We start from the raw sequence: 27,412 nt of genomic DNA, 5'->3' as shown, positions 1-27,412 counted from the left end.
ATCAGTATAAACTCATATTTTTTATATTAAAAAAATAGCTACATCTGTCCACTAAAAGACACACACAAGCAATGACATTCCAATGACAGTTCATTAATCTGAAAATGGTAAATAGAAAAGATTGAGAATTTATCCTAATTTTCCTATATAAACTATAGTTCATAACCAAATATTTGATGAGAGAATATACTTAAGGAATAATTTCAGCTAACACATGGAGAACAAATGATACATATAAAATATCAAAATTTTGCAACTTTTAATGAAATAATGAATCCAAGAAATCATTTTCATTGGCTTCTAAAACCATTAGGTAGGTTTATAATGAATAGATTAGGCTGACAACTCCAAAAGCCACTTATCAACCTTAATATAATAGAGACATTAAGATTCCCTTGATTCAATGCAAGAGAAACAAACTACCACCACCCTCCATGAAGTATCCTAGAAAACACACACACACAACTTTAATTTGTTAATCCATTTCTAGACCTCCTCGTATTTATGGTTTACAAGAAATACAAGGGATAGAAAAACATGTTAAATGACACCATGAGGATGCAATCATCAAAATCTAGAATATGGAAAACTCTACAGGACAACAGACCCTGTGTCTTCAAAAAACGGCAAGAAAAAAAGAAGAAGAGGTGAACCTATAGACTATAGATTTTAGACTTGATACCAAAAGCATGATCCATAAAATACAAATGAATAAACACCGACTTCACCAAAATGAAAAATTTCTGTTCTGTGAAAGGCCTTGTTAGGGGACTGGCTAAAGACTGGAAAAAATATTTGCAAACCACATATCGAATAAAGAACTCACAAAAAAGAACTATCAAACTTGGCAGTAAATCAACAATCCAATTAGAAAATGAGCAAAAGACACAAATAGATATCTTACTGAATAAAAGATACAGAAGGCAAATATGTATATGACAAGATGTTTAACATCATTAGCCATTAGGGAAATGCAAATTAAAATCACATGAGATATCACTACATACCTATCAGAATGGCTTCAACAAAAAACAGTGACAATATACAATGTTGGCAAGAATGTAGATGGATGTTGCCACTGGAACAGTCATATTGGTGGTAAGAATATAAAATGGTACAGCCCCTCTAGAAAACAGTTTGGCAGTTTCTTATGGAATTAAATATGCAATTACCATATGACTAGCTATTGTACTCTTGAGCATATGAGAGAAATGAAAACTTATGTTTACACAAAATTATATACACAAATGTTCATACAGCTTTATTTGTAATAGCCCCAAACTGGATATTCTTCAAAAGTTAAGTGGTTAAAATACTCTGGTATATCCATACCATGGAATACTACTCAGAAACTAGGGAGACTACTGATATGTACAATAATTTGGATGCATCTCCAGGGAATTAAGCTAAGTGAAAAAAGCCAATCCAAAAAGGTCACATCCTATATGATTCCATTTCATTCTTGAAATGACAAAATTATAGAAATTGAGAACAGATTGGTGGTTGCTAGAGGTCAAGGCTGGGGACGGGAAGAGGGAAGTGTGTATGGCCATAAAAGGATAACAGGAGGGTTCCTTGTACCAACGAAACTGTTCTGTATCTAAATGGTATCAAAATCAATATTCTGGTTGTGCTGCTTCACCATAGTTAAGATGTTATCATTGAGAGAAACTGGGTAAATAGTACAAGGCATCTCTCTGTATTATTTCTTACCACTGCATGTGATAACCTACAATTACCTCAAAATAAAAAGTTTAATCAAAAAGATTTATGAAACAAATTAATCAAATTCAACATGTACACAGAACTCAGATCCTGATTCAAACAAATCAAAAGTAAAAATATATATAAAATTCATGCAACAATCAGGGAAATGTGAACAGACTGAATATTAAGAATATTTTTAAGGGGCGCCTGGGTGGCTCAGTTAGTTAGGCATCCAACTTCAGCTCAGGTCATGATCTCATGGTTTGTGGGTTCGAGCCCTGCATCGGGCTCTGTGCTGACAGCTCAGAGCCTGGAGCTTGCTTTGGATTCTGTGTCTCCCTCTCTCTCTGCCCCTCTCCTGCTCACACTCTGTTTCTGTCTCTCAAAAATAAATAAATGTTAAAAAAAAATTTTAAAGAATATTTTTATAATATGGAATTGTGGCTACATTGGTAATTTTGTTAGGTTCAGTAATATAATGAATAAAGGCATAATAAGCACACACTTTTATAAGTACTTATCAGTTAAAGATAGCAAAAAAATATATAATAGCGCAAAGATAAATAAAACAAAAATTACAAACACTGATGATTGTTGAGGCAGGGTGATAGGTACAATTGTTCACTGAAACATTCATTCTAAATTTTTCACATTGGAAAATATCCCTAATAAAGTGTTTTTAAAAATCAAAAACAGTAAGTAACAGTGCTCTGCATATGTATATGTCCCAGGTACAAGGCAAAAACAAATACAAATCATTTGGGGTAAAACCCAAGCATCAAAGAATTTTTCACAGATAAAATAAAAGCCTTAGAACAATATATAGCAGAATATCAAACAGTACTAAACACTCAAATAAACAAGTTCTAAGCACCATGAATAAAGGCTAGTAGAAACAACAATCAGCAAAAGCAGATGTGCAAACTCTCTGCTACTGTTTATGATTCATGAGCTTAAAAGTGGCTTGAAGATCATAACAAGCAAGCAAAATTTTAAAAGACCCTAAGAGAATTCCTACAAGTGAAAAAAGATTAATTGAAATTTTGAAAACTCAACAGATGAGTTTAACTGATAATTAGAAAGAGTTTCAGAAAAAATTAGTGAATTGGTAGACTGAACTGAAGAAGTTATCTGGAATGCAACCCCAAAAGTCAAAACAATAGAAAATGCAAAGTCATGTAAGAGGTATAGAAGATAGAGAAGTCTAATAAATGTGTGATAGCAATCCTATAAAGATTTATTAAATAAGATACAAAAACTCAAATGATAAAAGAATTCTGACAACACATTAAATGTTAAGAATGCCTATTCATCAAGTCACATCAAAAAAATAGTGCAATGACAAGCCACATGCTGCTAACAAACAAGTGACAGACAATTATCAAGACAAGCTAGGTTATCCTACATTCACAAACAATATCCAAATTATCACTTAAAACAAAAAAAGATTTATTTCTTACATCACAGGCTGACAAGAGTCATTGCTTATTATAATTACCCAGGAGTCAGGCTGACAGAAGGTTCATATTAATAAATGCTTCCACAATCACTGATGCATAGAAAGGGGATGTGGCAAATTGTGTACTGGCTGTTAAACATTCTGTCTGTATACAACTTTCACTGTCCAAAGTAATTCACAGGGCCACATCTAACTTCAAAGGAGATAGAGTAAAATTCTAATATGTGCCCAGAAACCAGGAGAGGCAGAAGACAGGAGAAGAGCTCTAACAAATTGGCAACTAGAATAAATAAAGAAGTCTTTTCAAAAAATAATAAAAAGATAAAAAGCCCCAAGAGAAACACAGGCAAAAGAAATTGGCTGAAAATGCCAAAATGAGCCATGCACACATTGTTCTTAAACATTATTAAGTATTTGAATTATGTACTCCCTCTGAAATTCTTATATAAAATTGCACTCCAGAATTTCCCTCTGAATACAAAATGAAATGGAAAAAACTAGCAATTGCAATAGTCAACGTATTTATTATTTTTTATCTTGGGAACATGCCTGTAATGCATTAGTTGTATCTTCATGGATATATACAAGATGAGATCTCTGTCTCTGCAATCTCTTAGCAATTGCCTGTGATGTGCATCACATTCTCGCTTAATGCTTATTTAATAAGAAAAGTGTGTTCATTCTCTTCTAAAACACAGGAGTCACATAGAACTGAACAAGAAAAGAGGAAATAACACCAAAACTAATATCCATAAGAAAAAAAATACAAAATGTTTGTTCTTCAGGGCTTATTGGTTCTGTAATAAGGGTTCCTTAGAGCACTTAGTCAACTTATGTGGAGGGCAAAAGTGCCAATGCCTTTATTTTTCTAATGGTAAATTATCTCTCAAATATGATAGTACTGGTGTGTTTCTTCTTTAATAATAGCATGAAGAATAATAATTCAAGAAAAAAGTAATAGTTAGAACTATTTTTAGAAATCACTTGAATGTGGGATTCAGCTAAATCAGTACTTACAAATACTGGCCTTGGGGCGCCTGGGTGATTCAGTCAGTTGAGCTTCTGACTTGATTTCGGCTCAAGTAATGATCCCAGGATCGGGAGATAGAGCTCCGCACCTCAGGCACTGCACTGAGCATTAAGCCTGCTTAGGATTCTTTCTCTCTCTCTCTCCCCCTCTGCCTCTCTCCCCCATTCACACTCACACTTTCTCTCAAATAAATAAAATGAAAAAAAGTATATATATATATATATAAAAGAAATATTGGCTTCAAATGCCAAATATTAGAAAAAGAAAAGCTGAAAATCAATGATCTAAGCTTCCACTTTAAAAAATGTTTTTAAATGTTTTTATTTATTTTTGAGAGAGAGAGAGAGAGAGAGAGCGAGAGCATGGGCAAGTGGAGGAGGGGCAGAGGGAGGGAGAGAGAGAAACAGAATCCGAAGCAGGCTCCGGGCTTGGAGCTGTCAGTACAGAGCCCAACGTGGGGCTCAAACTCATGAACGACAAGATCATAACCTGAGCCGAAGTTGTATGCTTAACTGACTGAGCCAACCACACGCCCTTAAGCTTCCATTTCAAGAAGCCAGAAAAAGAGCGGCAAATCAAACTCTAAGAGAAAATAAGGAAATAATAAAGATTGAAGTGGAAATCAGTATAAAAGAAAACAAATGTTGGTAAAGAAAAATCAACAAAGCCACAATTTGGGTTCTTTGAAAAGAGCAGTAAGGGACAAACCCTTAGCAAAACTGATCAAGACAAATTACATGTTATTTCCTAATAACAGGGAACAGATTAAGCCTTGGGTTTGTCTCTGGTCATGGTACTTTTATTGGATAGTAGCACATATTAATAAAAGTAAGTAAGTAATAAAAGTCTTCCTGAAGACTGAATTCCAGGAAAGGTCAGCTAGCCTCACATTCACTCAACTTCAAGTTACTTTAAATTGGGTATTCCCAAATAAATATTCTAGTATTAAAAAAGGATAGAGGGGAGAGAATGGAAAATGGAGCAGACCAAATCAATGTATCACCACTACTGAAAAATTTACTCGAAGTAAGTAATCTACCAAGAACAGGTCAGAAAAACCATTCATAAGAACAGATCAACATTTACTGTAACTAACTCCTACCCTAAAATTCTCACTTAACCTAAATAAACAATGACTTCATAGTCCTGCCATCTAAAGTTTGCCAATTTGGAGACTCTATTATAGATAGTATAACATGTGAAAGATCTATACTCAAAGAAAACCAAAGAGGACAATTATCTTCAGCAAGCCCTTTTGAATCAGTTTCAAAAAGAACTGTAAGTCATGGTTTCTTAAACTTGTCCCTTGAAGTATCTCTAAAGGCAAAGGAGAATGAACTGAAATTCCCAAGGAACTAGGAAGGACTTACTAAAATCAGCACAGCAAGGGCTCAAATAGCTATGAAGGCTAACATTTTATCATAAAATTTTGTGAGAATTTTATATTCCACTCCAAAAATATATAAATAATGCTTTTTCCTCCCAAATCTTCACACCATATCTAACCTGTTACTGCTCAAACACATGATTGGCAGCTATCTAACTCCAGATGCAAGTACAGGAACAAGTTTTCTTTACTACAAATTGGTAGCATTTATAGGATTACTCAAGTCTTGTGAATCGAATTATTTGTTCATGGATAATTTTTAAATAGAACCACTTCATATTAATCATCATAATTACAACTGCCAACTCAGTTACATAGGAAAATCTGTGTTTACATTAAATGCCCAAATATCTGAAAATGCACATTGTAAATTTTAGGAGCTTTCTTTCATTATGAGGTAGAAGTAAACAGTATTACTGACAAATTCATAAATTGATACATAATTTCAGAGTTTGAGATCAAAACTAACAAACAGTTCATGTTCTCCAACTAGCTTGAGAAATTTTCATAAGGGCAACTGACTCATATTCCTGAATAACTTATCCTCTTTATCTTCATAATCAGGGTAATTTACTTAATGAACAAAAAGATTTACTAAAAAAGCAATTCGTAACAGGCCATAATAGAAGCACCTAAAATGGAATATGGCAAAGGGAATTACATAGGGCCAAAAAAGCAAATAAATACAATCAAATCAATCACACATGATGCACTGAATCTCTTGGCAAAGACAATCTCCAGAAATTTGATGACAATAATACAAAACACCTAAAATAAAATTTCCCTATAACACATAATTGTTTCAATAGAGATGACTTTGCTTAAAGCACTAAATATTTTTACTTAGATTTGGTATCAAGCATAGGAAAAAAAGAGCATATATTTGAATAATGTACGTTACTAAACTTGTTTATGTACCTGCAACTATAAAATAGCCTGAGTTCCACTTTAAGGATTTCTCAAAGGGTTACATGCTTTCTATAGATACCAAGGTCCTACTATTATAAAATATTCCCCTTGCGAGAGTATGAAATAAAATGGCTGCAGAGTGCGATCTGAATTCTAATTTAAACAAATATTACTATTCAATAAAGGAGAGGCTGGGGAGTAGTTAAGAGCTCAGATAAGTGTAAATATTATAAAACTGAAATAATTATACATAAGGGACATATTCTTAATTACATTTTTATTCTCTTAGTTTTCATTTTATTCTCAATGCAGATGTCAGCATATCTATGAAAAAAAATCTGATAAACCACAATTTTCCTTTCATTGTTCAAGAACTGTAACTGTCTCCCTGTTAATACTTATAGTACTAAAAAATATTACTGTAAAATGTGCATTTTATACTTTTTCTTAAAATATTACATATTGTCAGTATTGCCTAGAAATTGTATACTAGGACAAACAGAATTTTGCATGAAACATACATATAATTTTAATTAACATTAAGAAAATACTAAAAGTATCCCAAGCCCTAATAATCCACATCTATCAGTTTATTTTCATACTTCTTTGCACTAATTATAGGCAGGGTCAAGGAGTAAATGCTAGCCATGAAAACAGAGGGTCACGTGCTTTAACAAAGGGCTCATAAACCAAGGGGAAAGCACCAAAGAATGTTCTTCAGCCATGTCCCTGTCATATGCTACCTCCCTGCCTTCATGTGCTGTACAGAAAATTATAAATAAGATCATATCTGTGGCCAGTGAATTTCTATGTGGGAAAGTTCTCTCATGTACATTCTGTCATCATTCACTAATGCAATACCCTGTGATAAAATCTGGCCATACCAAATAAATCCTGGCTTCCCATCTTGAGAGAATGGAAAAAGGTACATGAACAATTAATTACAATACCTGTGAAAACCAGAAAATAGAAGCTTAAAATGAAGAATAAAAGAGAGAGAAAAGAGACTTTATATGTGATCAAAGAACAAATCAGAAAGCCTCATGGGGGTGGTGTCTGAGATGAGTCTTAAAAGAACTACTAAAAGTCTGCCAGACAGGGAAGATACAACACATTAAGAAAAATAAGACAATTTGCTAACACGTATTTTGTTCTCACTAATCATCATTATCTTCCATTAAGGGACAAACTGTTTCTGCTAGAAATACACTAACAAAAACACGATAATAGAAATAGGGGCTCAGTCAGTTGAGCGTCTGACTTTGGCTCAGGTCATGATCTCACAGTTCATGGGTTTGAGCCCCACATTGCACTTTGCACTGCCCGTGTGAAGAATGCTTCAGGTTATCTGTCTCATTCTCTCTCTGCGCCTCCCCTCTCATGCACTCTGTCTCTCAAAAATAAATGAACATTTAAAAACAAGAAAGAGAAATAAAAGACATTAAAACAACAATAATCTCTGTCATCAAAAGAACATTTTGAAGAGTCCATTTTATGTAACTTTGTCATTTTTTTTAAATTTGGTGATATTTTTATTATTCATTTTTATTTTATTAATTTTTTTTAAGTACCACAAATCCTGCAGTGAAAAGGTGTCTTTTTCTCTAATGGAACAATAAAGGAACAAAAAAAATGCAAGAAAAAAATGTTTAAGTGGTATAGAGTTAGGGAGGAAGTATATTTCTTATCTTGAACCACTGAACATTTGAAATTATTTTAGAAAAAAATTTTTTAACATTTATTTATTTTTGAGAGACAGAGAACGAGCAGGGGAAGGGCAGAGAGAGAGACAGGGAGACACAGAATCTGAAGCAGGCTCCAGGTTCTGAGCTGTCAGCACAGAGCCTGACATGGGGGCTTTAACCCACCTACCAAGAGATCGGGACCTGAGCTGAAGCTGGATGCTTTATCAATGGAGCCACCCAGGCACCCCCAAAAAATATTTTTAGTAAGTAAACAATACATACTAAATTTGTAAAATTTAGTTAGCTTAAAGTTTTCAGAGTAATATATGTAAAAGAAGAAAAATATAAGAGTTTTTAAAAATTCTTAAATTTGGGTCATAAGCATATTTCTTGCCACAAGAAGAAAGGCAAAAGTGCACCTGTATAAGTGAAAATTTGTGTTGTTAAAAACAGATCAGGAAAGGCCATCTATCCTCATGGCAGTTGGCTGAAATAGCATGGCTTCACTGTCAGACTAAAGTCAACAAAAACATCTCAACATCCACCAGTTTAAAATGTGACCTGTGACAGGCTTCATGGTCAGTTTAAGATTGTTGATAAGCCAAATCACAGCCATGTTTTCTAAATGATATCCTGAAACGCTATTCATCAACTATAAAGAGTATTAAATATGAATAAAAGATATCCCATCACATGGGTGTAGGTTTGGGAATGCATATTACACAGATACACTCATGCTGGTGAAGGGAGGGAAGTTAATTCTTTAAATTTCAAGGACAAATCCAAGAAGTAGAAATTTTAGGTAGCTTCTGTGAAAAGCAGGCCTAGATAGAAACATTACAAGGGATTTCAAACAATTTGAATGTATGTCATGAATGATCATGACAATGAAATATAAAGTTCACCTAATGTGTAATTCTGCTGATAATCCTGATGACAGAAAAAAACAAAGGTGCAAACAAGAATCATCATAGGCAACAGTACCATATGATGTGAGGATCTTATCTATGTATTCCTAAGGAGGTCATAATGGAAACAGATGGAAAACAGCAACACAAAATGAGTCAATCTGGCTTAACTGGTTTGTAGCACAGAATTGGGGACGTTTACTTTGAATAGTTTTTGTTTTTGTTTTAAGTTTATTTTTGAGAGACAGAGAGACAGAGAGCAAGCATGTGGGGGTGGGGCAGAGAGAGAGGGAAAGTGATGATCCAAAGCGGACTCCGTGCTGACAGCAGAGAGCTGATGTGGGGGTCGAGCTCACCAACAGTGAGATCATGACCTGAGCTGAAGTCAGACGCTTAACTGAGTGAGCCATCCAGGCACCCCACTTTGAACAGTTTTATTAGGCAGTCAGAAATAAGATGTCACAATGAATGGCTCTATAGGTACAGTAAAACATGAAAAATGAAAAGAGATACTCATAGGAATAAATATTAACATTTTGTAGAGATTAAACTGATTTAAATGATATTTACTTAATATCAGTTATTTAACTAATAATTTTATCAAATAGAAATCCCATTCAATAAAAATGAAAATGTAAAATTCAAGGGAAGCCTAAATCTGGAAATTCATAAACATAAGAGGCAAGTGATAGTTTATTAAATAATATGCCAACAGTAATGACCTGGCTTTTAAAATTACAGTCTTAACTAAGAACATCTTCCAAAATAAAGGCAAAGTTCATGAATAGCTGTAGACAAAAAGCATATCTAGATTAACATGGAATACTTAGTGGACCACAGTAGAAGAGAACAGATGGACATCTCTGCAATACAGGATGCCTACGGTGCCATACTGCATTACAAGTCCATTAAACATCTGTGCCCAACTATGTAGGGTATATTCCTTTTTTGTCCATCCTTGTTGAAAATACTTTTAAAAATGGACAAAAAAATGTAAGCTGTGGCTCAAAATTGTGTTTTTTTCTAGATTTTTGCATCCTTACCACTATATGTAAGAAAAAAAAATCAAAGACAGGATTCTATGCAGTCTATTTTAATTTTAAAATGCTGGTTCATGAAAATGTGGTTTTAAAATGCATTTAAAATAGTCAGCCATTTACCATTTGCCCCTCATTTCAGCCCAAGTAGGAATATGTGAAAAATGTTGGATATTTTAGAAAGCATACCTGCTCCTTGTTTCATTACATACTTGGAATTTTCCAGCTACTCAACTCAGAAATCCTATTAGAAGCACCCAAGTTAGGAGGGAGTTTACAGGATTTAGAAGGTACTATAAATGATATTGCCAATCCACAAAGTTGTCTCAAAACTTTCCAGCACAAGCCTACTTAAAAAGCTTAATGCAAATCTCACTAGAGAAATAAGGCCGTACAAAGTTGATTGCCTTAGAATAACTGCCATAAATTAGTGTCTAATGCTCCACCCAATGCAATTAACACAATCTGCTAGACTTCAGTTCCACTGATGCTTAAAAGGAGGGTAGACGGTAAGATAATGCAAACTCAAGTTACACCTTTGTGAAGAGGAGTAAGGAAAGTTCTTACTTAATTAACATTTCCTGAATACACTGATTTACTTCCCTGAGTGAAGGGCTTCTGAAAGCAAGTGGTCCCAAACAACTGGCTTATATTTTAGGTTCTATTGACTGAGTATTATTTGTGTTACAAACACAAAGAGATTACACCTGACCAATCTTCCAAAATGAAAGGTACCCTTTACATCAATTAGAGTCTAGGAGAGCAGAAACCACAGGCTATGAAAATAGAGAAAAATTAACGCAGGAAGTTGGTTACACAAACGAAGTCATCAAGAAGGAAGTGAGACAACTGGACATCAATGACACCAGGAAATAACTAACACTCCTAGGCTAGAGAGATGGAAGGAAGAAGCAGTGCTGAGTCCAGGGTGAGTCACACAGTGGACACTGGGATTATGACATACCTGTCCAGCGGGAATTGAAGTCACAAGAGAAATAGCTTCTGTCAGCAATATAACTAGAGGCAAACAGAAGCAGAGAAATGCCCTGGCTTCTCCCTTTCTGAAATCTTCCATGTTTCCCAAACCCTGTGGAAGATAGCTGTCCCTGAAGCCTAGAAACTGTGGCCTGCAGCGTTAGCCCTCATTCAGTAGAGAAGCAAGCAAGAGTGTAAAATGCATCTGAGGGCAAACAAGTTCAAGACCAGTATACCTTTTCAATAAAATTCATATTGTAAATGTGACGATCTTATAAGTTCACTCAGTCAAGCCAATTTTTTGTTATTATGCCAACGGGCTCTAAGATTTCAACTGAATATTAATATTTCTAGATCATCTTTTCAGATTTTAAAATGAAAATCCCTAGAATATCAGTATCTATAACTAAAATTCTGCTAGGTAGGGCAAGAATTATTCAAATAGATATAGCCAGATATATAAAAAATGTTCAACTGAGGGGACAAGAATTTTAGTAAAGTCTGTCTTTTAGTTTGTTTATAGCCTAATTTAGAATAATTTAAGAGATGCATTTTCTAAGAAAAATAAAACGGTCCTTGGAAAAATAAGGATGTCAGCCAACATTTAGTATACAGTATTTTAAATTATTGCTGTGTAACTGTCTCTAATGTGCTTTCTCCAAAGAACCTTTTTGGTATCCTCAAAGAGATGCTGGGTTTTTATTTATTTTTTAAAATATTTTTGTATTCTATACCTTGAGATTTAATTTATTTGAGAGAGAGAAAGAGAGAAAGCAAGCACGAGTGGGGAAGGGGCAGAGGGAGAGGATCTTAAGTAGGCTCCACATTCAGTGCAGAGCACCTTCAAGGGCTTGATCAAGATGTGAGCAGAAATCAAGAGTTGGACACTTAACCCACTGAGCCATCCAAGCCCTAGCACACCTTGGATTTTTAATTATATGAACTAAATCCATACCTTTTTATTCAATTCATTAAAAAAAATCAGTGTTGATACAAATTCTTTACTATAAGACACTATGATTAAGAATTATTAAAAGCCGGGGCGTCTAGGTGGCTCAGTGGGTTAAGTGTCCGACTTTGGCTCAGGTCATGATCTCACGATTCGTGAGTTCTAGCCCTGTGTCGAGCCCAGCTCGGTGCTGACAACTTGGAGCCTGAAGACCGCTTCCAGATTCTGTGTCTCCCTCTCTCTCTGCCCCTCCTCTGCTCATGCTCTGTCTCTGTCTCTCAAAAATAAATAAATGTTAAAAAAAAAAAAAAAAGAATTATTAAAAGCCAATGCTAGGATAAAAAAATTAATATACCTTTTCATGTACAAAAGAGTAACTACCAACAACAGTGACCATCACTGACTCGAGTGAAATTTACTAATACATTAAATCTGCACATTTCAAAAGCTCCCTGAAATTCCTGCTAAAATATTGCTATAATTGTTACTGTTTATTCAAAATTTATACATAATTATAAATCAAAATGAATTCTTTTCAAAATTTTTAGATAAATTGATTTAGTGAAAATATATGCATCATATAATTTTTAAGTCTTAAAACCTCTCCAAATGGTTAGGAAATCTTTATCTATAAATACTAACTTGTCTTCATCAAATTGGCATATCAACAAGCCAAATCATCTGTTAAATACCATTAGTTTCACTTTATATACCTTTAAAAATAAACATTCTGTGCTTAACTTACAATTTCAAAAGCAAATTCTAAAGCTATATGACGTATCTTGATATTATTATCTTAATAATGCTAATAAGTTCTATTTTTTGTGATAAAGAACACTGATTACATGACCAGACATAAGAAAGCACATTCAGTACGACAGCAATAGTGGCAACATCTTGTTAATTTTGACGAAACAGCACGAGTAAGTTATTACTAGTCCTCAGAGGCTTTTTAGCAAACATATCACGTCTTTACAAATTTAGAAAGTAGAAAAACAATAATTCTTTATAATGATTTTACAAGTAAAGAAGCTAATTTTCTCTTTTTAAAGGATTATGAATGGTCAGTAAACAAGTGCCGTATCAGAATAAACTACCATAAAAAGATTGTAGCTGTTTTTAAAATAATCCCACCACTCTGCCAGTTGTCAAACAGAATTTAATGCAGAAAAACTACTTCCTCCCTGTTTTCTTTTTTTTAAAACCAATAAAAGTAGTTTTTTCTGCAAACACTTACCATCCACTCAGATATAATAACATCCACTTTTTCTACAGGAAGGCAAACTTCTTCAATCTTTCCTTTAATTAGTATAACAGTATCTTCAAGTTTATTTAGTCTGTAAATTATCACAATGAATTAAATTAGTACATTAAATAGATTCAGAAAACTAGTCAAATTACATAATTTCCTGGCAACTATTCGTATTCAAACTTTGTTTCATATTCAAAGTTTGGTTATTCCCTGAGCATTAGAATTACTTTTGATCACTACATGAATGTCCAAGAATGTTTCTGATTAATATGGCAATACTCTGAACAAATATTTAAAACTATAGCCTGAAAGGAAATTTGAATTTTATCAAGAAGACATGTCAATAAAATTACTGTGTTTTTTTTAAGGGAGGGGAGGAGAGAGACGTATAAACCAGACGACAAAAGTATATTTTAAAGGCAAGTAGTGTGTCACAGTGGAGAAAGAACTAGGAGCCAAAAGCTCTTTCTCTGAACTCCAGATCCTCTAGTAATTGTCAGCTAAGTGGTCTTCACCAATTTTAGTATATGTGCTGCCGAAGCAAGCACTAAGCGATGTTCACCAAATTATATCATAATCTCCCTAAGCCTGTGTGCTCATGTGTAAAAGAGGATGATACTTGCTCTACTTCATAGCCTATTATGAGAATCAAGGATTTGTGAAAGCAGCACATACATCCTCAGCACATATTTTCTCAAAATATATGCTGCATAAAACCTGAATATCTACTACAATCTTATTTAACCTTGTCGAGTGATATTCATTAGGTATTTTTATATGCTCGATCTAAGACTAGCATATATTTTTCATCCTCCTTTTGCAATTTGAAATAAACAACAGAGTTAAGGAGATTATTTTAAAAAGCTAAAAGCAAACTACAAAGTTGTTATCTAGTTAAATAAATAAGCTCTCAATCCTCAGAGGATGTACATCTCAATTACAAAGGATTTTTTCTGCTAACAAAGGATAGGGTCTTTCCTCAAACTCATTGACATATTTACATAAAATTAGATGCATTCATTTTAAGGGTAAATTTTGTTGAATTTTAAAACATAGATACTTGAACGATCACTATCATCAATATATAGAACATTTCTATCTCCTCAAAAATATTCATTAGCACCCCCTTCCCAGAAAATCATCCTGAAGAAGCAACCACTGATTTTCTTTCTTTCACTACATATTAGATTTGTGTTTTGTAGAGTCTCATATAAATGGAATCATAGCAAATGTACCTTTCTATGTCTGGTTTCTTTCAATAAACATACTTCTTAGATTCATGCATACTTTTGTGTATATCAGTAGTTCATTCTTTATTGTTGCTAAGTAGTATTCCACTGCATGGATAAAACAATTTTGTTTATCCACACGTGGATGGAACTCTGGATTATTTCCAGCTTTGGGCTACAATGAATAATGCTACCATAAACATTGTGTACAAGTAAAATTGTTCCGTCAAATGAAAGTGTCTATGTAGCTTTTAAAGAAACTGTCAATCTGTTTTACAAAGTACATATAAATTTTTAAATTCCACCAGCAATATATATGTACATTCTTACTGTGTCACATCCTTGTCAGCACTTAGTATTATTAAGCTTTTAGATTTTATCTGTGTGATGAGATCTCATGGTTACCAACTGCATTTTTCTAATGACCAAGCATTTTTTTCATGTGCTTATTGGCCATATTCCCACATCACCTGTTGTTCCAATTTTTTGCCCATTTAAAAAATTGGATCTGCTGTATTCTTATTATTGAATTTTAAGAGTTCTTGACATATTCTAGATAAAAACTCTGTGAGATATATTCATAGTGAATAATTTCTAACATACTGTGGCTTTTTCATTTTTTAAAAAAATTTTATGTTTTATTTTTGAGAGAGAGAGAGAGTGTGCGTGTGAGCGGGGGAGGGGCAGAGAGCGAGAGAGGAGTCACAGGATCTGAAACAGGCTCCAGGCTCTGTGCTGTTAGCACAGAGCCCAATGGAGGCTCAAACTCATGAACTGGGAGATCATGACCTGAACCGAAGTTGGCGCTTAACTGACTGAGCCACCCAGACGCCCCAGGCTTTTTCATTTTTTAACAGCATATTTTGAAGAGCTTGTTTTTGATTTTGATGATGACCAATTAACCATTTTTTTTTTCTTTTGTGGTTCATTTTTGCCTTCACCAAATCTTTTCACCTGTATTTTCTTTTAACATTTTTGTTTCCGTTTGAGTTAATTTTTCCATATGCTATCATTTTCATTTTTTCCCCATTATCAATACCTATTGATATGGTATTGGAAATCTCTCACAAGGGATAGTTTCAACTTTCTTGAAGAAAAAGTATCATTAACCCATAGGATTATTTTGGTATCCTTGTCAAAAATCAATTAACCATATATGTGTAGGTTTATTTCTGGACTTTCAATTCCACCCCACCATTTAGATAAGCATCCTTATGCCAATAGAACACTTTCTTGATTACTACAGCTTTTCATTAAGTAATAAAATCTGACAGTGTACATCTTTCAACTTTATTCTTCCTTAAGAAAATTCTTTTGGCTATTCTGGGTCATTTGCGCTTCTATATAAATTTTAGCATCAGCTCTTGGTAATGTAATGTACTTTTCAGTGTTGATATCTTAGACATACTTTGTTAAATTTATCCCTACATGTTTGATGATTTTGGTTGTATTCTAAACAGTGTATATTTTTTAAGTTTCAATTTCTAGTTGTTTGTGGCTACTAATAAAAAGAAGTATAATTAATTTTCATGTTTTGACCTTAAATCCCATGACTGTGATAAAGGTTTTAGTTTTAGCAGTTTTAATGGCTATTTTATAGATATCTTTAAAAAAAATATTTTACTCATTTCTTTTTATAGTTAACACAGTATTATATTAGTTTCAGGTGTGCAATATAGTGATTTATTTTATAGATTTCTTAGGACTTTACATATACATGATCATGTCATCTGGAAGTAATGACAGTTTTACTTCCTTCACATCTTTTATTTCCCTTTCTTGGTTTATCGCACTTATTAGATTCCCTAAGACAACAGTGAATAGAAGTGGTGGGAGTGGACATCCCTTGTTTTGCTTCCAATTATAGGGGGAAAACATTCATTAACTATTATTAAATATGACACTACTTATCTTTACCAGGTGAGAAAGCTCCCTTCTTTCCTAGTTTGCTGAGTTTTCCTTATGAATGATTTTCAAATTCTGACAAATAGTTTTTCTGCATCTATTAAGATGATTCTATAGTTTTCTTTTCTTTTCTGTTAATATGATAAATTATACTAATTTTCAAATATTATACCTATCTTGCCTTTCTAGGATTAACTTCACTTGGTCATAGCTTATTATCCTATTTATATATTACTAGATTCCATTTGCTAATTTTTTTATTTAAAATATTTCCACTTCCTAGACTTACCATGGTGATTATTTTGTAATGTATATAAATGTCTAATGTGATTATTTTATAATGTATATAAATCACTAAGTTGTCCACCTGAAACTAATGTAATATTGTATATTAGCTTTTTCAATTAAAAAATGTTTCCATCTATGTTCATACTGTCTGTGGTTTACTTTTCTTGGAAACTCTGTTCAGCTTTAGTATCACTGTGATGCCAGCCTTATAAAATATGTTGCAAAAGATTCTGTCCACTTCTAACAGTTTAGTATTACTTCTTCATTAAATGTTATGTTTGTTATTTGAGACTGGAGTTTAATTTGTGGGAAGGATTATAACTACCAACTCATTTTCTTTACTAGATCTAGAGATATTCAGAATTTCTAGTTTTTCTTTAATCAATTTTGATAACTTTCATTTTTCAGACAATTTCTCCATTTTAAACTGTCATATTTATTGGCATAAAGGTGTTCATAATATTCCTCTATTATTCTTTTTATCTATAGGATCTGTAGAGATTTCCCCTTCAATCCTAATATTGGTAATTTGTATCTTCCCTTTTCTTGTTAATTCTAGTTAAAAGTTTATCAATTCTTTTTTAAATCAACTTTGTATTCATTAATTTTCTCTATTGTTTTGTACTGCACTGATTTCTGTTCTTTACCTTTTTTCTCAGGTACATTTAACTTTTCTTTTTCTCTACCATATCCTTTCAAAAATTTTAAAAGTTTTTTTTTTTATTTTAGAGAGAGAGAGACAGGGAGAGCACAAGAGTGTGCATGAGCAGGGGAGAAAGGCAGAGGAAGAGAAAATCTTAAGCAGACTCCATGCTCAGTGCATACCCTGACACAGGGCTTGATCCCATAATCCTGGGATCATGACCTACGCTGAAATCAAGAGTCAGACACTCAACCGAGCCACCCAGGTGCTCCTCTACCATATCTTAAGATGGAAGCTTGGGTCATGGATTTTATTTATTTATATATATTTAATGTTTATTATTTTTGAGAGAGAGAGAAGCAGGGAAGTGACAGAGAAAGAGGGAGACACAGAATCGGAAGCAGGCTCCAGGCTCTGAGCGGTCAGCACAGAGCCCCACGTGGGGCTCGAACTCACAGACCACTAGATCATGACCTGACCTGAAGTCGGCCAGTTAACAAACAGAGCCACCCAAGCAATGGGTCATGGATTTTAAATGTTTGTTTGTTTGTTTCCCAACATAAGCATTTAAAACCATAAGAGACTCTTAAAAACTGAGAATAAACTGAGGGTTGATGGGGGGTGGGAGGGAGAGGAAAGTCAGTGATGGGCACTGAGGAGGGCACCTGTTGGGATGAGCACTGGGTGTTGTATGGAAACCAATTTGATAGTAAATTTCATATTAAAAAAAAAAACTTTAGATTTCCTTCTGAGTATGGCATTAGCTGTTTACCACAAATTTTGATACACTGTGCTTTTAGTTCAGTTCAAAATATTTTCTAAAATCTTTCCCTTGTTATTTCTTCTTTCAACCATGGGTTACTCAGAAGTATGTTATTTGCTGAATATTTTGGAATATACTAGATATCTTTGTTATGGATTTATAATTTAATTTCAGTAAGCTCAGAAGCTCTGTCTGTACGGTTTAAATATTTTTCAACTTACTGAGACTTCTTTTATTGTCCTACAAGTAATCTATCTTGATGAATATTCTATGTACACTTAAAAAGTGCCATTTTTGGATAAAGTGTTATATAAATGTCAATTAGATCTTCCATACTGCTATTAATTTTGTATGTAACTTGTTTTACCAATTATTGACAGAAAAGTATTGATATCTCCTAACATGATTATAAACTTGTCTATTTCCCCTTTAATTTCTGTTTTTGCTTCCTGTATTCTAAAGACTTTATTAGATGATTATAGGTTTAGTATTATTATATATTCTTGATTATTTGATTCCTTTGTAATTATGAAATATCCTTCTTTATTCCTGATAATGTTTCCTTTGTATGATATTTATATATTCACTTCAACTTTTTAAATGATTTTGTGTTTTCGTAACATATCTTTCTCCATTCTTTTACTTTCAGCCTATGGTATTTTTATATTTAGACTGGATTTTTTTGAAGACAAAAAACAGATGGGTCTTACTTTTTATCTGATCTAATGATCTCTTTTAACTGTATTTTTAGAACAAGGGGAAAATTATGGCCTTTTTCTCTAGCCTATGACCATTTTTGTGTAGTCTGCGGGCTTAAGCACTGTAAAGAAAGAGGAAGCATCAGCAGCACAAGTGACAAAGACCACAGATGTCCCACAAAGTTTAAAATATTTACTATTTGGCCATTTACAGAAAAAGCAAGCCAACACTTGCTTTAGAACACTACAGAGGGGCGCCTGGGTGTCTCAGTCAGTTAAGTGTCTGACTCTTGATTTCGGCTTGGGTCATGATCTCGTGGTCTCATGAGTTTGAGCCCCACATAGGCTCTGCACTGACAGCGTGGAGCCTGCTTGAGATTCTCCTTTTTTCACTCCCCCTCCCCCAATGGCTCTCTCCCTCCCTCTCTCAAAATAAATAAACTTCAAGGAAAAAAAAACACTACAGAAGCATAGCTGGACAAAGAATAATGAGAACATCTAGAATAGAATTAAATGAGGTTGCAGAAAGAGAAGAAATAAAAGGAACAGAAAAATATTTGAAGAGATAAAGAATGAGAATTTTCCAGAACTGATAAAAAGAATTAAGCCACAGGCAAATGCAGAGAATCTCCAAAAGACTATTTTTTTTAGATCCATATATTACATAATGTACAACTCCAAAAAATCAAACAAAGAAAAAACCTTCAACAAAGACAGATTACCTCCAATAAAATAACAATTACTGTGACAGGTGACTTCTTAATAACAAAAGCAGAAGCCAGAAGGCAATGAAATGATATTACCAATGAACTAGAGCAAAGGTGGGCAAACTTTTTATTAAACTGCCAAATAATAAATATTTTAGACTTGCAGACCATATGGTTTCTGCTGCAACTACTCAAATGCTATTGCTGGATGAGAACAGCCATAGACAATATGTAAACAAAAGGGTATGGCTGTGTCCTAACTTTATTTACAAAACAAATGGCTGGTCCATGGCTAAAGTTTATTGACTTCCATATTAGCGCATTATCACCACCAACCTAAGGTCTCCATGCAGAGAAAAACACCTCCAAGACAGAGCAAAATACATATTCGAATGAACTAACATCATTGTTGTTTGGCTATGGCCATAAATGCACAATGAAAAAAATGTTAAAGAATTAGTTCAGGAAGAAGGAAAATGATCCAAGATAGTGAAATATGAAGGAATAAGAAAAGAGGACGGACATATATGGGTGAGTGAATACAAAGGATCAGACTGTGAAATCTAACTCACATGAACCCACAGATTTTATCCAAGGTCAAGCTTTACAAACAATTTTAAAAATAGGGGCAATTAAATGGTCCAGAGTAATTAGGGAGAAGTCTGGGACATTAAAGATAAAGGCAGCTGCTTAGGTCTTTCCTTCCCTATGTCAGGCATGTACTCTGTCACCCAGAGTAGACATGGTCTTTAAGTAAGAGGCTCCTCTCCATGTACCAGATCGCTCCCTACTTGTGAATCTCTTGATTGCCAATATCTTTGAAATTATTAATGAAGCTTAATACTGGGTAACATCCCTGGGTAATCAGGTTTGTGGGAGTCTGACTGGAAAAATCTGTTAGCTCAGGGTGATGTTATTAGGAGGACTCTCATACAGATCCATGAATCACAAAGGCTTAGGGTACTTTTTAAAGCCAGAAAAAGGAGAAGACTAAAAAAAAAAAACACAAAAAAACCAGGAGGATATAGTCCTGGGATGGTTACCTAGACATCTTTGGTCTGAAATGGGAAAACTTAAGACTCTGACAAACTGGCCACTAGCCTGACAGGGATCAGTAGGCAGAGGGGAAGATAGTGAAAACTTCTATTGTCTAGCTGTTACTAGCATGTTTGATAAATGCCAACCCTTTTAGGGAGGAGATAATGGCAAGAGAAAAAATATAAGAACAGTTTTTCCTCTCACTGGAAGGCCTTCTTGTGCTTATATGGCTACTCTGGGGAGATGAAATATCCACTAAGAAAGTAATGAACTTAAGGCTATAGGTTATCCCAAAGATACTATAGGTAGGTGGAGGTCAAGGTCAGAGAACGCCTGAGTGCTGAGAGTATTCTGTGAAAGAAATAGCGTATTTCTTGTCTGGTATTTCACAAACACATACCAGAAAAGCCTGGTGAATCATTATTGGCATGGACAATCAGAAGGATGCATCACTTATTTTACATACAACAGAGTATAATTACTTGGGTTGATGATAGATCTATCCCTATGTGGCAACAAACAGGTGCTACAACAGGCAACAAATAAACTGGGTGAAAACTGGTCTACAGCTGTGCTTACCTCCAAGAAGGTAACTGCTCTGCCCTCTTCCCAATGCACAGATAGTCCTCTAGAGCAGAAGGAATACTGTGAGTGCAAATAAACTTAGACTGGCTTTGCAAAAACAATATAATTGAATGCTATTGACAGAGATGATGATAGATGTGGGACTCAGTGACTCTTCATTCTTGACCATTTTATGTAACCTTGATACGTAATCAAGAGGGAGTATCTGATTACCTTATTTAATTACCAAGAATGGGACTGCCTGATGTTCTTGACATACAAAAGAAAGGGAGCATCAGTAAGAGAAAAAAAAGATGGAAGAAACAAACACCAGCTCATTGAGAAAAGTAGTTTCAATGGCTTTTGAAAAACAGTGGAGGAATTAGATGAGGTCTTTATTGAGGAGTTATTAACAAACTTTGTAGAGGATGGTTCAAATCATGGTAGGGTTGTTAGGGTCTTTACAGGCTTATTCTTAGCAGAAATTATTCCAGAAAATGTTATAATGTTACAGATACAGAATGTTACAGAAATGTAAGGCAATGAGATAGTGACCAAGGTCAGAAGGTAGACTGGGGAAGAAGTTAAAACAGCTGACTCATGACTCATGCACAGTGTTTACTGGGGGATATTCATCCCCTGGGTGAATTTTCCATTGAAAGTGACTTAATGTCCTTGCATTGTCTGGGAGGCTAGAAATATTAACAATATACTTTGATATATTTTAATTTTTAATGTCTATTTTATGTTCCTTATAGAAATAAAATTGATTTTTATGTATTAATTGTGTATTCAGCACCTTGATAATTTTATTATTGGAATTATTTATAGTTTATTTCTGAAGTTCATATTTGCAAACATATTGTTAATGAGTAAGGATAGTTTTCTTTCTTCATTTCCAATTCTTATAGCTTTCTTTTTATTGCCTTGCTGTACTGGGATCTTCTTTACAGTATTAAATTGAAGAGGTGATGGCAGTTATCTCTGGCCTGTTCCTGAACTTAAAGCAAATGCTTTCAAAGCTTCATCAAGATATTGGCTGTAGATTTCTTTTTGTTTGTCTGTGTGTTTTGAGATACTATATATCATGTTAGAACATTCATTTTTAGCTCTAGTTTCCTAAGAATTTTAATACATTGATGTACTGAGTGGACATGGAATCTTATCAAACCTTTTTTTCTGCATCTGTTGAGATGATCTCAATAGATTGTTCTGGTTCATTTTCTTGTACTTAACCAACCTTGTATTCCTGGGATAAACTTTACCTTCCAATATATTGCTCAATTAGTTTTCTAACATTTTGATGAAGATTTTTGCATATATGTTCATGAATGAGTAACCTGTAATTTTCTGTTCTATTGCCTCAGTAGAATTTTGGTATAAAGGTTACACTGCCCTCATATATGGATGCTTGATTCCTGACAAAGATGAATGACACTGCAAAGTGGAAAGGAAAGAACAGTCTCTGTCATAAGCAAGACTGGGACAACCAAGTCATATGAAAAGATTATAAAAAAAAAAGAATAAACTGGATCCCTACTTCATGCCATATACTAAAACAATGCCCAATACGATGCCTAAATGCAAAAAAACCCACAACTATAAAGCATTTACAACAGAATATAAAAGAATTATCTCCATTTGATCTTAGCCAAAAGGCCGAGAAGTGAATAAAAGAATATCTCAATAAGGTTTTGAACCCAACTCACAAATAGTGGCCTTAAACAAGAATGTTGCTACGTGAAAACTGAGAACATCAGTACCTCAAGACACTATGAAAGAGTAAAAAGGCAAGCAAGAATGAAAGAAGACATCTGCATTACATAAAACCTATAAATAAAACTTTTAACTATATAAAGATTGCCTACAGATAAATTAGAAAAAGATCCAACTTAACAAAAATATGATAAAGATATAAACAGGTTATTTCACAGAAAAGGAAACTCCAAGGGTCAATATTCACATAAAAAGGTGCTCAGCCTCATTAATAATCACAGAAATGCAAATTTAAATTGCAATGAGGTGCTATAAGACCACCTGGAAAAATTTTTTAAGGATAAGACAATGCCAACCAGAACTGTTATGTACAAAAAGTTCGTAACAAAATTGTTCATAATAGATTGGAAAACCCAAAATATGTCCATCAAGAACACATCAGATAAATTGTGATATATTCATTAGTGGCTTTCTTTACAATAATAAACATGAATGAACTACAGTTAGACATAACATGAATGAACACTAAAAATAATGTTGAGCAAAACAAGCTAGACAAAAAGAATGCCTGACATATCATTTCATTTATTTAAAAATCAAAGTTTAGTAAACTAAACTATCTTAAATGGATGGCCATATAAGTGGCTAAAGTGTAAAGCAAACAAAGTGATTACCATCAAAGTCAGGACAGGAGTAACCTTAATCAGGATGGGCAGCATCTGACTGAAAAAGGACAATACAGGTGGGTGGGATTCGAAAGTGAGGTAATATTCTATTTCTTATTATTTTGTGCATACTTATGCATATTATAACATTACTTATGGTTTATGAACTTTTAATATGTATGTTATATTTCACACAAAAGTAAAAGAAAAGGATGCTTACATCATATTTAGGTTTTATCAAAGAAATAATAAAATTCTTCTTGATAGAACTGCTGTAGTTGCTTACTATTTACTGAAATATTTATTAAGGCTCTAAGAATTACAAACACTTCAAAGGAAACAAAAAGTGAGCTTCTTAAAAGAGCAAAATGTTCCCATTGCCTAGAAATACCTTCGGAATGCTAATGCTGAAACAAGATGTGTTTTGTAAGAGGCCATCTGCTCAGGCTGTTTATTGTCTGCTACAAGTCATAATCCTACTTGCATCAGTAATTACTTGTTCAAATATAAATATAACAGGAAAGATTAAGATTTCAGGCAATACACACACACAAAAAGACAAAGGCCATAATTCCCAGTAATTCTGTATTAAACAGCTCAACACAGATATCATTCACACAGATAACCTCTTTCATGGGACTGTTCATCTTAATCACCACCTGATTTCCCATTCATGAAAAAAAACTATACATTTTACTTACTTTTTCTCAAGTGGCTACTCACTAAACCTTTCTTCAGCAAAAAAGCATTCCAATGAATTCTATCTCTAGAATTACTTGCTCAAAAACTAGCATAGCTTTAATCTACAGAAATATAACACTGTAATAAAAAGGGTATTTTAAGTATGTCTCTTAACTAATCCAATAAGCACTGAAATCATCTATTTTTCTGAGTGAAAATTTTGTTAGGAAATAAGACAGGAAAGTATAGTTGTTCTAGCTGAAAAGTAGCAATTTAACTTTTATTTCATGATATAGGAACATGAGCAAGATTAATTCTTAGACTGAGCATACAGAGATCAAAGATACAGTCCATACACTTAGGAACATGGTCTAAGGGAGACAGAACAGTAAACAGCATAGGGTACCACAGTAGTTTATATAAAAAGCCCTTAAGTGAGAGACATTTGAGTTTAACTAGGAAGAGACAGAGCACCCATGAAGATGTATATGGGTATGGGGATAAGGAAGTGCATACATCTTTGTGTGCACAAACTGCCTCTGTGTGTGTGTGTGTGTGTGTGTGTGTGTGTGTGTGTGTGTGTGTGTGAATGGAAGAGAAATGGCAAATTTGAAGAGCTATAAATAGTTCACAGTATGATTAGAGCAACAAAAGGTATACAGTGACAGGGTTGGGAGATAAAGGTGATATTAAAGAGTCTCGATTTTTTTTTTTTTAATTTTTTTTTCCAGCGTTTTTATTTATTTTTTGGGACAGAGAGAGACAGAGCATGAACGGGGGAGGGGCAGAGAGAGAGGGAGACACAGAATCGGAAACAGGCTCCAGGCTCTGAGCCATCAGCCCAGAGCCTGACGCAGGGCTCGAACTCACGGACTGCGAGATCGTGACCTGGCTGAAGTCGGACGCTTAACCGACTGCGCCACCCAGGCGCCCCAAGAGTCTCGATTTTATTCCAAGACAATAAAGAGTCATTTCAGGATTTTTAAAATGGGAAACACAGGATCAAATGTGTAATGTACTTCTGCAAATGTGACTCAAAGACCTGGTCTAGGTCCAAAGAAGAGCATGGTCTAGTAGAGAAATGGACATGTAAGCAGCATAAAGTATGGTAGTTCATGCAATGAATACCTAGTCAAGTAAGTGGCATTTAAAGTTTGTGACAAAATAACTATAAAGTTCCTCTAGAAGAATACATAAGTACTAGAGAAGGGCAGGGAGGGAATACCCTCATATAAAAATACACACGGAATATTACTTTGCTTTCATTTCACTATGACATCCAAGGGCAAATACTTCTCTTTAGTTCCCAAAGCAAACTGACAATAAATTAATATAAAATACAATAAAAAATTTATAAATGCATAAAGATTTTAGAAGGTAATATCAAAAGCAAAGATTCTGATAATTTCATAGGAGAAAAGGGGGGATTAAATTACATTGGTAAATCTGATGGATCCAGTGCTCAGTGCACCTATCAGAGAAAATTAGAGGGGAGGTAGAAGCCATTCTTCACAACTCAAACCCCTTGAGTCAAGAGGTATACAAAGTGGAAGTAACAAGAGCCTGAAAAATCAATGGAAGAAAGGGAGCTTCCCCTCCAATCCCATCAGAGACAAAACATATACCAGTTACCTTTATTAAAAAAAACCTAGTTCTCCATTCATAAATGCAAATAAAAAAACAAGGATTCTCAAACATATGAGACAAAGGGCAGATTAAGTACATCTCATGAAAAATAAACACTACGAAGCTGATCATTTCAAATGCAGGGCCCAGACACAAAGCCAAAATAAAGCTACTCAACAAATTGCATCCCTCCCGAATGTATCATTTGTGATTACAGATGTGCAGCTGTGGAATTACTAACATTGAGAACATTTATTGTTTAAAACGAGAAATAACTCAACTTCTAATACGATGGAAAAAAAAGATGAAAAGAATCATCTGGATTCAAGCAGAGACAATGGGTTTTCAGGTTTGATGATGATTTACCTGGCTTTCATGTTCAATGCTCTGGGTCTTGAAAGTTCATGAATTTATGAATTCATTCATTAAATAAGTATTTAAGTTGAATACCTATTATGTGTCATGTTACCCTTCCAGGTGGTTGGGACACATCAATGAACAAAACAGAGAAAAATTCCTGTCTAATCTTGAGGAGCTGATACTCTGGTAAGCTTCCATTTCTACGTATTTCATCTCCTGTGACCTAAGGCTTTAAAAAGCCTTACCAAAATATCGATAGTGATCTCTCATACTAGGATCACAGGTAATCTTAGTTTCTTTTTTATCCTCTCTTATGTGTTCCCAACACAAAATACATCCTTCCCCCACTGCCCCTTTCCTTTTTACTTAAAGGGGAGGAGAATTGAGCAGGGAAATCAGTCTGGCTGTCCTGGAGACAATGGATGACAGCTGCTGGGAGGCAAAGAGGAAGTACAAATAACCAAGCCAGTTACATGCAGCTGTATTAATTTAGGTGAGAAAAGTAAAAATGTGAATTAAGACAGATTTAAGAACCTCAATGGCAGACAAGGGACGGATCGAGACACATTGGGGATTCTTAATCAACAGGACTCTTTCCAATAGGTATGTTGGTAAAAAAGAAGCAAAGGTCAAGTATGAATCCTAGGTCTGAGAAAAGAGTCAATGCAGGTCTATTCCCTTAGTTCTTACTTATCTCTGTAACCATAGCAGTAATTCTTGGCCAAACTCTAACAAAACAACTGAACATTCACATAGTTACTGGGTAATGATACTATTCTATATGCGCAAAGCCACGGACCAAGCTAAACAAGGATGACAGCATGTTTAAAACAAACATGAATGTTCCTGATGGGCACCTGGTGTCTGACATGCATGTACACCATGGCGGGTCACATAGCAGGTGCTCGTATGATCAGCTCTTTTTGAGAACTACAGACTCTAAGACTCAAGCAAAATTCCTTGGGTAGAGACATCTCACATGTGTCTTTGAGTTTTGCATCCAGAGAGAAAAGTACATTTTGTGTGACTCTTGCAAAGAAAGGATTACCTGGGAGCCTGTACATGACTTATAACTGATAGATATCTTTTTCTTGCTGTCCCTGGACTGTGGCTTTTGCTAACAAATCTTAGCTGTGGATACAACTTTATATTAAGCTTTGTTCTTCCAGTGAACCACTGAACTAGCGGGTAGTTGTGAGATCCCAAGCCAGGAGCACTGAGTGGACAGGAA

General features: G+C 34.3%; 1 protein-coding gene across 1 annotated transcript in view; it reads right to left on the bottom strand.

Annotated features, from left to right (window-relative positions):
- Positions 1 to 27,412, bottom strand: part of PRMT3 (protein arginine methyltransferase 3) — a 143,193-nt gene that overhangs the window by 80,573 nt on the left and 35,208 nt on the right. The window contains exon 10 of the mRNA XM_003993064.5: positions 13,284 to 13,383. Coding sequence (XP_003993113.1) covers positions 13,284 to 13,383 — 100 coding nt within the window. The remainder of the gene's footprint in view (positions 1 to 13,283; positions 13,384 to 27,412) is intronic.

The sequence above is a fragment of the Felis catus genome, chromosome D1 (genome assembly GCF_018350175.1).
Source record: "Felis catus isolate Fca126 chromosome D1, F.catus_Fca126_mat1.0, whole genome shotgun sequence".
Lineage (NCBI taxonomy): Eukaryota > Metazoa > Chordata > Mammalia > Carnivora > Felidae > Felis > Felis catus.
Note: the sequence above shows the minus strand (reverse complement) of the source record. Positions and strands in the feature narration are given on the sequence as shown.